Source organism: Ylistrum balloti, unplaced genomic scaffold, assembly GCF_031769215.1.
Source record: "Ylistrum balloti isolate Yb309-2 unplaced genomic scaffold, AGI_CSIRO_Ybal_v1 Utg369716, whole genome shotgun sequence".
In the NCBI taxonomy this organism is placed as follows: Eukaryota; Metazoa; Mollusca; class Bivalvia; order Pectinida; family Pectinidae; genus Ylistrum; species Ylistrum balloti.
The window spans coordinates 497,865-510,492 of NW_026781939.1; the positions used below are offsets into that span (position 1 = coordinate 497,865).

Consider the following 12,628-nt stretch of genomic DNA (forward strand, 5'->3'; position numbering starts at 1 on the left):
CCAATTTATCACTGTGTTGTTTTGTGTACTGCCTATTTATCACTGTGTTGTTGTGTGTACTGCCTATTTATCACTGTGTTGTTGTGTGTACTGCCTATTTATCACTATGTTGTTGTGTACTGCCTATTTATCACTTTGTTGTTGTGTGTACTGCCTATTTATCACTGTGATGTTGTTTAGTGTACTGCCTATTTATCAGTGTTGTTGTGTGTACTATTTATCACTGTGTTGTTGTGTGTACTGCCTATTTATCACTATGTTGTTGTGTACTGCCTATTTATCACTTTGTTGTTGTGTGTACTGCCTATTTATCACTGTGATGTTGTGTGTACTGCCTATTTATCACTGTTGTTTTGTGTACTGCCTATTTATCACTGTGTTGTTTTGTGTACTGCCTATTTATCACTGTGTTGTTGTGTGTACTGCCTATTTATCACTGTGTTGTTGTGTATTGCCTATTTATCATTGTGTTGTTGTGTGTACTGCCTAGTTATCACTGTGTTGTTGTGTGTACTGCCTATTTATCACTGTGTTGTTGTGTGTACTGCCTAGTTATCACTGTGTTGTTGTGTGTACTGCCTATTTATCACTGTGTTGTTGTGTGTACTGCCTATTTATCACTGTTGTTTTGTGTACTGCCTATTTATCACTATGTTGTTGTGTACTGCCTATTCATCACTGTGTTGTTGTGTGTACTGCTTATTTATCAATGTTGTTTTGTGTACTGCCTATTTATCACTATGTTGTTGTGTACAGCGTATTTATCACTGTGTTGTTGTGTGTACTGCCTATTTATCACTGTGTTGTTGTGTGTACTGCCTATTTATCACTGTGTTGTTCTGTGTACTGCCTATTTATCACGGTGTTGTTGTGTGTACTGCCTATTGATCAGTGTGTTGTGTGTACTGCCTATTGATCACTGTGTTGTTGTGTGCACTGCCTATTTATCACTGTTGTTTTGTGTAATGCCTATTTATCATACTGATTGATCATTAATACTGATTGATCACTGTGTGTTGTTAATACTGATTGATCACTGTGTGTTGTTAATACTGATTGATCACTGTGTGTTGTTAATACTGATTGATCACTGTGTTGTTAATACTGATTGATCACTGTGTGTTGTTAATACTGATTGATCACTGTGTGTTGTTAATACTGATTGATCACTGTGTGTTGTTAATACTGATTGATCACTGTGTGTTGTTAATACTGATTGATCACTGTGTGTTGTTAATACTGATTGATCACTGTGTGTTGTTAATACTGAAGGAATACTTATCCTACATATTATAATAGTAACTGTGATCGATTGAAAATATCACTGTGATCAGATTAAATTTCTGATTTAGTTGTACTTCAATAAATCTTCAAGATGGTAAATATAATTCAAGCATAGCAAGACTTTTGTTGCTACAAATCTCTGTATTTCAAAATTGGACTGTAATAAATTTAAAGAAGTAAGAGGAATTCAAAGTATTTGTTTATCACATAAAGTTTCAAGTATTTAAGTGAAACAAATTTATTTTACATGCCTTTCCTTGACAGAGGAGTCAGCAAGATTGGCATGTGGATTAACACTTCATTCCATGAGCCAACACAGTCCAGATATTTTAAAAAGACACGCCACTCTGGCCATGCCACTTGCTTTTTTTGCAATGCATGAACAGAAGCCTGGTAAGTATTTTCTGTAAATTGAATCTTTTGTCATAATGTAACAGACATCTTTTTTTTAAACTTTATGATAATTTTTTGTTCGGAATCAGATTATCAAATTGTTTTTTGTCTTCTGTAAATTGAATCTTTTGTCATAATGTAACAGACATCTTTTTTTTAAACTTTATGATAATTTTTTGTTCGGAATCAGAAGAAAAAAAAAATCAGATTATCAAATTGTTTTTGCTATTTAAAATAACCTTCCATATAAGAATGTGAATGAAATTAACAGTGATGGTATTTCTGTTGTCTTCACCTCAAATCCTCCCCAAAAAATATAATCATGGGTGTATATTTTCTCTTTTGATAATTTTGATTTGCTTTTGGAAAATTGTATATGATTGTGTTTTTAATACTCTGCCCTATGAATTTCCTTTGATTTTTTCAGAGGAACAAAAATCCAAGAATCCAGAGGACAGTCTGTCTATCTGGGATGAAGTGTGGCTGGAGGTCACACCAGGTATAGGCAATTTACAGGCATCATAAATAATTATCTAATAAACTTAAATTGTTACAATCCAAATCTATTCTTTTGAAGAATTCCATAAGCTTCATTGGTATTAAAAGGTAAAATCATTTATATCCTTAAGTCTATATGTTTGTTTATAAGTAACAGAATTGATGTGGCCTTGTCGACAGGTACAGAGGCTGGAATTCGTCTTTACATCCAGGAAATTGTCCAGATCCTTAGAGAGAGCATTGAGTCCCAGTCCTGGAACACCAAGGCACAAGCAGCACTCTCCATGGCAACAGTTGCCTCTAAACTGCAGGCCCAATTAGGCCCACCTCACCTAGGCAACCTGCTGTCAGCTCTTCTGATTGGTCTACAGGGCAAGACATGGACAGGAAAGGTACATTAGGATGTAGGGCTTGATAAGTGGAGTTATGAATAGTGGATTCAAATTTTAGTTCACTCCGGCCAAAATATCTGAGAGATGTCAACAGTACATTTTGCTATTTTTTCAAATGAAGTTAAAATTTTTTTTGCTGAACAAGTGTGGAAATTCAAACAAGATATGACAGGTATTGCCAGTAGGTAACATTAGACTGAATAAGTTTTTTAAGAAGTCTTGGGCACAAAAACCTTTCAGACCCAAAATTTTAGGATATGAAGTATTTCTAATATGCTATCAAATTGACCATTTGACCTGTTGATCTTAGTTCTATTGAGTCTGCTGATAGAAACACTGTTGCTGATGTTATTTTTCCCCCTACTTTTTCTAGGAGGCACTATTACAAGCTGTTAAAACAGTGTGTACCTCATGCAAGTACGTATCAGTTTCATTAAAATCTTTGTTAATGATGGTGTGTTGCAAAATGACTTACTTTACAACTAAGTGAATTGATAAAACATCTATCTTGTGTGTTAGGAGATGTAAACTGAATGGAACATCTGCCTTGTGTGTGATAGGGTGTTAACATAATTGATGGAACATCAGTGCTGTGTGTTGGAGGATGTTAACTGAGTGGATGGAACATCTGTTTTGTGTGTTGGAGGATGTTATCAGTGGATGGAACATCTGTTCTGTGTGTTGGAGGATGTTAACTCAATTGATGGAACATCAGTCCTATGAGTTGCAGGATGTTATCTCAATTGATGGAACATCTGTTCTGTGTGTAAGAGGATGTTAACTCAGTGGATGGAACATCTGTTTTGTGTGTTGGAGGATGTTAACTCAATTGATGGAACATCAGTCCTGTGTGTGTAAGAGGATGTTAACTCAATTGATGGAACATCTGTTCTGTGTATGGAAGGACATTACAGTGGTATCCTGTCAGCCTTGCTTTACGTTTAATACCTTTAGAATTAATGTTATTGATATGAAGCTTCTTGACGTTTTTTATGGGGCATCCTTTGACATGTATTCTTCAAGTCTATGTAAATGTGGCTAATTTTCAAAAACAAATCTTTATTTGAACAGAAAATCTATAGAGAATTCGGACACAGAAGGTCAACCCTCAATTTCACAGGTAAGTAAAGACTAATTAAGGAGTGAAATTTTCTGTACATTGTTCTAGGCTTCTTGCCTGGAGTTGGTAAAATTCCAATAATTATCGTGTTATCATATACTGTAAGAACTAGAAGTTTATTTAGATTTCCTACAAATTAAAGTTTCAGTGAAATAAAGAACTTTGCATGAGTTGAGGATTTTACATGGTTAGTCAAAAGATTGGTTCAGCGAAAGTGTAGATTCCCTGGAGTAAATAACTGTGATGAAAGACATTGTTGGAAATAGAGGATGGCATATAAGCTGAAGACTTATAGGCCCAACAATGTATAATGAGTATTTATGTTATATGTTAATGTTATAGAGGCTGTGATGAAGGAATGTAGGAAGGAGAGACTGGCCTACAAGCTAGAAGCCCTGCAATGTATAATGATTATGTAAACTTTAAGGTTGTAGAGGCTGTGATGAAGGAATGTAGGAAGGAGAGACTGACCTACAGGCTAGAAGCCCTGCAGTGTATAATAATTTATAAACTTTAAGGTTGTAGAGGCTGTGATGAAAGAATGTAGAAAGGAGAGACTGACCTACAGGCTAGAAATCCTACAGTGTATAATAATTTATAAACATCAAGGTTGTAGAGGCTGTGATGAAGGAATGTAGGAAGGAGAGACTGACCTACAAGCTAGAAGTCCTACAGTGTATAATAGTTATATAAACTTTAATGTTATAGAGGCTGTGATGAAGGAATGTAGGAAGGAGAGACTGGCCTACAAGCTAGAAGCCCTGCAATGTATAATGATTATGTAAACTTTAAGGTTGTAGAGGCTGTGATGAAAGAATGTAGGAGGAGAGGAGAGACAGTGTATAATGTTATATAAACTTTAAGGTTGTAGAGGCTGTGATGAAAGAATGTAGGAAGGAGAGACTGTCCTACAAGCTAGAAGTCCTACAGTGTATAATAATTTATAAACATCAAGGTTGTAGAGGCTGTGATGAAGGAATGTAGGAAGGAGAGACTGACCTACAAGCTAGAAGTCCTACAGTGTATAATAGTTATATAAACTTTAAGGTTGTAGAGGCTGTGATGAAGGAATGTAGGAAGGAGAGACTGACCTACAAGCTAGAAGTCCTACAGTGTATAATAGTTATATAAACTTTAAGGTTGTAGAGGCTGTGATGAAGGAATGTAGGAAGGAGAGACTGACCTACTTGATAGTAGCTGTCAAGTGTTTACTTGTTATATAAACTTTAAGGTTGTAGAGGCTGTGATGAAGGAATGTAGGAAGGAGAGACTGACCTACATACAGTGTATGTATAAGTTATATAAACTTTAAGGTTGTAGAGGCTGTGATGAAAGAATGTAGAAAGGAGAGACTGACCTACAAGCTAGAAGTCCTACAGTGTATAATAGTTATATAAACTTTAAGGTTGTAGAGGCTGTGATGAAGGAATGTAGGAAGGAGAGACTGACCTACAAGCTAGAAGCTGTACAGTGTATAATAGTTATATAAACTTTAAGGTTGTAGAGGCTTTAAGGTTGTAGAGGCTGTGATGAAGGAATGTAGGAAGGAGAGACTGACCTACAAGCTAGAAGCTGTACAGTGTATAATAGTTATATAAACTTTAAGGTTGTAGAGGCTGTGATGAAAGAATGTAGAAAGGAGAGACTGACCTACAAGCTAGAAGTCCTACAGTGTATAATAGTTATATAAACTTTAAGGTTGTAGAGGCTGTGATGAAAGAATGTAGAAAGGAGAGACTGACCTACACGCTAGAAGCTGTACAGTGTATAATAGTTATATAAACTTTAAGGTTGTAGAGGCTGTGATGAAGGAATGTAGGAAGGAGAGACTGACCTACAAGCTAGAAGTCCTACAGTGTATAATAGTTATATAAACTTTAAGGTTGTAGAGGCTGTGATGAAAGAATGTAGGAAGGAGAGACTGACCTAGAAGTCCTACTGATAATAATTTATAGAAGTCCTGTACAGACTGTAGAAGCTGTACAGTGTATAATAGTTATATAAACTTTAAGGTTGTAGAGGCTGTGATGAAGGAATGAGGAGGACTGACCTACAAGCTAGAAGTCCTACAGTGTATAATAATTTATAAACTTTAAGGTTGTAGAGGCTGTGATGAAGGAATGTAGGAAGGAGAGACTGACCTACAGGCTAGAAGTCCTACAGTGTATAATAATTTATAAACATCAAGGTTGTAGAGGCTGTGATGAAGGAATGTAGGAAGGAGAGACTGACCTACACGCTAGAAGCTGTACAGTGTATAATAGTTATATAAACTTTAAGGTTGTAGAGGCTGTGATGAAAGAATGTATCAAGGGAGAGGCTGTGATGAAGAGAGAGACTGACCTACACGCTAGAAGCTGTACAGTGTATAATAGTTATATAAACTTTAAGGTTGTAGAGGCTGTGATGAAAGAATGTAGGAAGGAGAGACTGACCTACACGCTAGAAGCTGTACAGTGTATAATAGTTATATAAACTTTAAGGTTGTAGAGGCTGTGATGAAGGAATGTAGGAAGGAGAGACTGTCCTACAGGCTAGAAGTCCTACAGTGTATAATAATTTATAAACTTTAAGGTTGTAGAGGCTGTGATGAAGGAATGTAGGAAGGAGACTCTGACCTACAGGCTAGAAGTCCTACAGTGTATAATAATTTATAAACTTTAAGGTTGTAGAGGCTGTGATGAAGGAATGTAGGAAGGAGAGACTGACCTACAGGCTAGAAGTCCTTCAGTGTATAATAATTTATAAACTTTAAGGTTGTAGAGGCTGTGATGAAGGAATGTAGGAAGGAGAGACTGACCTACAAGCTAGAAGCTGTACAGTGTATAATAGTTATATAAACTTTAAGGTTGTAGAGGCTGTGATGAAGGAATGTAGGAAGGACAGACTGACCTACACGCTAGAAGCTCTACAGTGTATAAATCAAAAATTGGTTCAGCAAAAGTGTAGATTCCCAGTTATATAAACTTTAAGGTTGTAGAGGCTGTAATGAAGGAATGTAGGAAGGAGAGACTGGCCTACAAGCTAGAAGCTCTACAGTGTATAATAGTTATAAAATCTTTAAGGTTGTAGAGGCTGTAATGAAGGAATGTAGGAAAGAGAGACTGGCCTACAAGCTAGAAGCCCTACAGTGTATAATAGTTATATAAACTTTAAGGTTGTAGAGGCTGTGATGAAGGAATGTAGGAAGGAGAGACTGACCTACAAGCTAGAAGTCCTACAGTGTATAATAATTTATAAACTTTAAGGTTGTAGAGGCTGTGATGAAGGAATGTAGGAAGGAGAGACTGACCTACACGCTAGAAGCTCTACAGTGTATAATAGTTATATAAACTTTAAGGTTGTAGAGGCTGTGATGAAGGAATGTAGGAAGGAGAGACTGGCCTACAGGCTAGAAGTCCTACAGTGTATAATAATTTATAAACTTTAAGGTTGTAGAGGCTGTGATGAAGGAATGTAGGAAGGAGACTCTGACCTACAGGCTAGAAGTCCTACAGTGTATAATAATTTATAAACTTTAAGGTTGTAGAGGCTGTGATGAAGGAATGTAGGAAGGAGAGACTGACCTACAGGCTAGAAGTCCTTCAGTGTATAATAATTTATAAACTTTAAGGTTGTAGAGGCTGTGATGAAGGAATGTAGGAAGGAGAGACTGGCCTACAAGCTAGAAGCTGTACAGTGTATAATAGTTATATAAACTTTAAGGTTGTAGAGGCTGTGATGAAGGAATGTAGGAAGGAGAGACTGACCTACACGCTAGAAGCTGTACAGTGTATAATAGTTATATAAACTTTAAGGTTGTAGAGGCTGTGATGAAAGAATGTAGGAAGGAGAGACTGTCCTACAAGCTAGAAGCTGTACAGTGTATAATAGTTATATAAACTTTAAGGTTGTAGAGGCTGTAATGAAGGAATGTAGGAAGGAGAGACTGACCTACACGCTAGAAGCTCTACAGTGTATAATAGTTATATAAACATCAAGGTTGTAGAGGCTGTGATGAAGGAATGTAGGAAGGAGAGACTGACCTACAAGCTAGAAGTCCTACAGTGTATAATAATTTATAAACTTTAAGGTTGTAGAGGCTGTGATGAAGGAATGTAGGAAGGAGAGACTGACCTACACGCTAGAAGCTCTACAGTGTATAATAGTTATAAAATCTTTAAGGTTGTAGAGGCTGTAATGAAGGAATGTAGGAAGGAGAGACTGGCCTACAAGCTAGAAGCCCTACAGTGTATGGGTAGTATACTGGAGGAGTACAAACTAGACCACTTCAAGGATATGTGGGATATTCTATCCCCAACCCTTCTCAAGGTAAGAACATAACTATTCTCTTGCAGATTCTTCCATGTTTCTGTTTGATAATTTGAAAGATAAATTACCAATATTGTTGGCCAGTTTTTTTAAATATTGTTACACTGTTAATTCAGACAGGGAATTAATTCTTGTTCTCTTACCATATTCTGTTAGTGCATCATTATTACCCTTGTAGCTAATTATTATTACCCTGGTAACTCACTATTGTTACCCTATTAACTCACAATTGTTACCCTGTTAACTCATTATTGCTACCTTGGTAACTTATTACCCTGGTAATGGTCACTCATTATTGCTACCTTGGTAACTTGTTACCCTGGTAATGGTCACTCATTATTGCTTCCTTGGTAACTTGTTACCCTGGTAATGGTCACTCATTATTGATACCCTGGTAACTTGTTGCTGTTACTCTGTCAACTCTGTGTTTTATTCATGTCTCCACAGAAAGACAAAGAAGACAAGGAAGAGGACGATGACGAGATCAAACCTGAACAGAAACAAAATCAATTGTTGTGTTATTATGATGTTCTAGGGCAAGCCTGGCCTTACTCACAGTCTACTCAAGGTAGGCTGTATTATTACTTACTGTGTGATAATCATGGAAAATTCTCTTAACTTTAACACATCTTTATAAACCAGGGTATATGAAACAAGCTTTATTAGTTGTTAATCTTGTTGACCTGAATGGAAATGTGCAGGATGGTTTTGGGAAATCCATACTTGTTCATGTCTTAAACAAGAATTGAACCCCAGTCACCTTGGTGAAAGATGAATGTATTACTACTGCAGGATCCAGCCATCTTGAGTAATATCTAAACATCCAACATAACTTTCAGTTAGGTTGTAGATCATTATAGCCAATAATGAATTTTTTTAATACATAAAATACAGGTGATATATTATGCAATTTTTGAATGTTTTAGATGAATACTCACAAAGATTCCATGAACTACTGTGTTCTTCCCTTCCAAGAAACACCTGGAAGATCCAGACCAGCTTACTGAAAACCACACACAAGTTTCTTGACAGGTTGTTATCATAAATAATTATATTATAAATTTCATTGGTACGATTTTGTACCTGTTACACTTCCTGTTGAGTGTCATTGTATTTCACTGATATGGCAGAGTGTAGGTTTTAAATAGATTTCGCAGGTGTGGTGCATTAGTGAAACTTATCAGTATACTCTGTCACACTTGTGAAAGCTTTATGTGGTGTTCAGTGATAGTCTTTCAGTTTCTGCTACATTTCTGTAATGTTGAATGATACAAACAATGGTTCATCAAAAAATGTTGGAGTTGCTAAAACAGTCATCATTTATCTATCATTGTATCTATTCACTGGTAATCACACCACAATAACCCACTGGGTAGGAAGTAGACTATATCATTGAACATGTTCTGTACAGTATTCTACTGCAAGTTTTCAACTTGATGGATTTTGCTACTTAATAGATGTTCTTTATATTATATCAATGGTGTATTAATATAATTCAAGTAGTTCTTCTCATTGTAATTTCATTCTGATTACAATGCTATGTTAAAATCGAGAATTTTGCCATTGTTCTATAGACACTGCTGTTTCTGTGCCAAGCGTGTATCGGAGCATCCTGAGCAGTGTAAACCTTTGTTAGAGAGAACACTGGAGGTGGTCATTCCATGTATGGGTAAGACATTAAGTCATTAGTATGTATTTCATCATGGCGTTACCGTTACTCAAAGCACAATAAAAGAATTGCATGAAAAAATTGCAGGAGGGATCAAAATTGTAAATTAATTAACTTTCTTATAAATACCACTAAGTAAAAAATAATAGTTATGATTAATTGAGATACATTCTATATTCTTTGTGTGCAGTTACTGTATATATACATACTACTTAGGCACTTTTTGTGCTAAAATATGACCCTGCTAATTACAGGTACTAAATGTTTTTCATATTGCAACCATTATGGATTTGCTAATTCATTGTGCTAATTTGCCACACAATGATAATGAACTCTAATAGGATATTGTGTAATTAAGTATGTTTACGATAAAATACTGACCATACAAGGGGAGATAACTTTGGTTTCTTTTTGATCAATGAAGATGATGTAGGTCATTATAAATTTCATCCATTCGTATTAGTCATGAATTTGTCTCCAAGAAATGCTTTTCAACACTTAGGAAGAATAATTCGCAGAATACATGTTCCTCTAAATTGAGAGGATGGTTGTTGGGTTTCATAGGCTTTCATTCTCTGGGTTGTCTTGCTCCAAAGACATTTTCTATATAAAATAAAATGGAAAGGCTGTGTGGTCTATCGGTATAATGTCTGTTTTATTGACAAAAAGTTGGTCTTTGGTCTTTCATGAACCACCAACGTTCAGTTTATGAAAGACAGACTCATTGTTTTAAAGACATAAATACTTCATATTTTGATTTCAACAATTTAACTTATTATGAATTAATTCCAAGCATTTGTATCTTTTTCAGAAAATCTGAAATACACTGTGATACGAACAGAGGCGCTGAATGTGATAAAACTTATTGTTAACAGACTTAAAGGTAATGTTTTAAGTTCTGAGTAAATATATTGATAATTTTTATATATGTTACAGTATTTTTCATATCTGTTTATCGACAATATAAACAGTATGTAATAAAACTGATCTACTTTAAATATTTATTAGTACATGTACATTGGATCTATACAAAAATTGTTTATATATTTACTTTAATATACAAATTTTTATTTGTATGTTTTAAAATTGGAGGAAAAATAGTAATACAGATGAGCTTACAATGCTTGCTTATTCACAGTTCTCTATTTTTCTTTTTTTTTTTTTTTTTTTTGCAGAAAGCAGTAATTTAAGAATATTGTCAAATGCGATTGAACAACAAATAACAGAGTGTCTGACAGTCACAGCTAAAGGAGAAGTCAATCCAGAGCTGAAGGATAGTGCCAAGGAACTGCTCAAATCAGTACAGGGATCCACCTCCTGATCTAAGCTCCCTATGCATTGATTTAACATATCTTTCCCTATAGATGTCAGAAACAATTGACTGATCAATGACCAAGTCATGTTCAGTTGAACTTCGCAATTATCTGTGTCAAGTTTTGTGTACTCAGTAATCAGCCATATCTAGTTTCATCAACACAATATAATCTAAGTTTCTCAATGAAAGCTTGAGAAGATTATTTCTTTAAACATTATTAAAAGATTACAACATCTATAAAGTGATTTCATTTCTCACAAAAAATATATCTTGGACTTGTTACAATTTTTACTTGAAGTGCTGAACATCTTTTTCCTTGTTGCCATGATCTTTCCCATGTAATGTTGTTTATGAATCATGTTTTGTACATGGAATACCTTTTTGAAGTGCTACACTCTGTTGGTAGAATTCACTTTGTTTATTGAGGAAATTTGCTACCTTAGGAAATGTTTTCTAGAGAATAAGTTTCCTGTCTACAGTATAAGTACTGATTGAATATATGAACTCCTTACTAACGTTATCCTGTGATACAAAACAGTGATAGAAAACAGTGACTATTTGTGCTCTTGTCTTTGTGATGCTTGATTTGACAGTTTCAAGTAGGAAGTCTCTGTTAAAACAGGTGATAAACATTGTTCTTGATATGATAAGCAAAGAAATGGTAGTTTTGTAGAAAAGTTTCCACATTTATTAAATCAGCCAGAGAATTTCTACACCTTAAAGTAATATGAATCATTAGAATAGAGAATGTCATCCATGCAAAATGTAACAGTTTACACTTCACTGTAATCACTGAATCTGCCCCAACGAATGAATTGAAAGGAACTTCATCTGAACAAGATGAAGAATGATTGTGTTAATGGTAATATACAGTTTCTTTAGATTACAAATAAGCAAAATTTTGCTTAAAAATGCAAGAAATAAAAGATAAGTAAAAATAATATGATGCACAGAATTCTTGTGTTGTTGAAGAAGTGTTTTAGCATACAGTTAGACGATCTATTTGTTTCTGTATTTACTGAGTAAAACTGATATTATTACTGGTTTATTTGAATAAAAGATCTCAAAAGGTAATTATTTTCATATAGTTGTGTTTGTTTTGAGCAACATTAGGGTAATTGTTGTGTTGGATAGAAGATTCACACCAATACTTCTGTATTTCTTTTCTCAGTAACAAGAAAGTACTAGTTGTTTGACAAGTACTGTTACCTGTCAGAAAAGAAAATATGCATAACCTGGTATTCTGGAAATCTTAACTGGATATCAATGTTTTGAAAAGAACTTGTGACCGGAATGGTCGAAATGTTTAGGATTAGCAACTTTGGCGTGTTTAGGATAACAGTAGTTCTAATTTTGTTTGGATCAATCATGTCATATAAATAACTTTTTTTTCACTGACTGGTTGAAATTGATATCCAGACACATTTTACACGAGCATTTGTTACAACTGTTGTTTTCTTCCTCACTAATGGAAGTAAATATCAATTACAAATGTTTGAACAATTATTTATATTGCAATCAATTAATGACTGTCACATCAAGTAGAGATAATTTCACATTTTTCATTTTGAATTGATGTTTATTTGATACTATAAAGTTTCATTACCCGGAATTAAAAAAGTTAAAAATACAAGACTGCAGTATGT

The 12,628-nt window shown here is 34.7% G+C and overlaps 1 protein-coding gene across 1 annotated transcript in view; it reads left to right on the forward strand.

Annotated features, from left to right (window-relative positions):
- Positions 1-12,628, forward strand: part of LOC132565359 (proteasome adapter and scaffold protein ECM29-like) — a 42,038-nt gene extending 29,410 nt beyond the window's left edge. Inside the window, exons 38-48 of the mRNA XM_060230004.1 lie at positions 1,513-1,677; positions 2,105-2,176; positions 2,356-2,567; positions 2,941-2,984; positions 3,639-3,687; positions 7,852-7,998; positions 8,446-8,566; positions 8,925-9,030; positions 9,573-9,667; positions 10,479-10,550; positions 10,843-12,628. Coding sequence (XP_060085987.1) covers positions 1,513-1,677; positions 2,105-2,176; positions 2,356-2,567; positions 2,941-2,984; positions 3,639-3,687; positions 7,852-7,998; positions 8,446-8,566; positions 8,925-9,030; positions 9,573-9,667; positions 10,479-10,550; positions 10,843-10,988 — 1,229 coding nt within the window. The 3' untranslated portion in view covers positions 10,989-12,628. The remainder of the gene's footprint in view (positions 1-1,512; positions 1,678-2,104; positions 2,177-2,355; positions 2,568-2,940; positions 2,985-3,638; positions 3,688-7,851; positions 7,999-8,445; positions 8,567-8,924; positions 9,031-9,572; positions 9,668-10,478; positions 10,551-10,842) is intronic.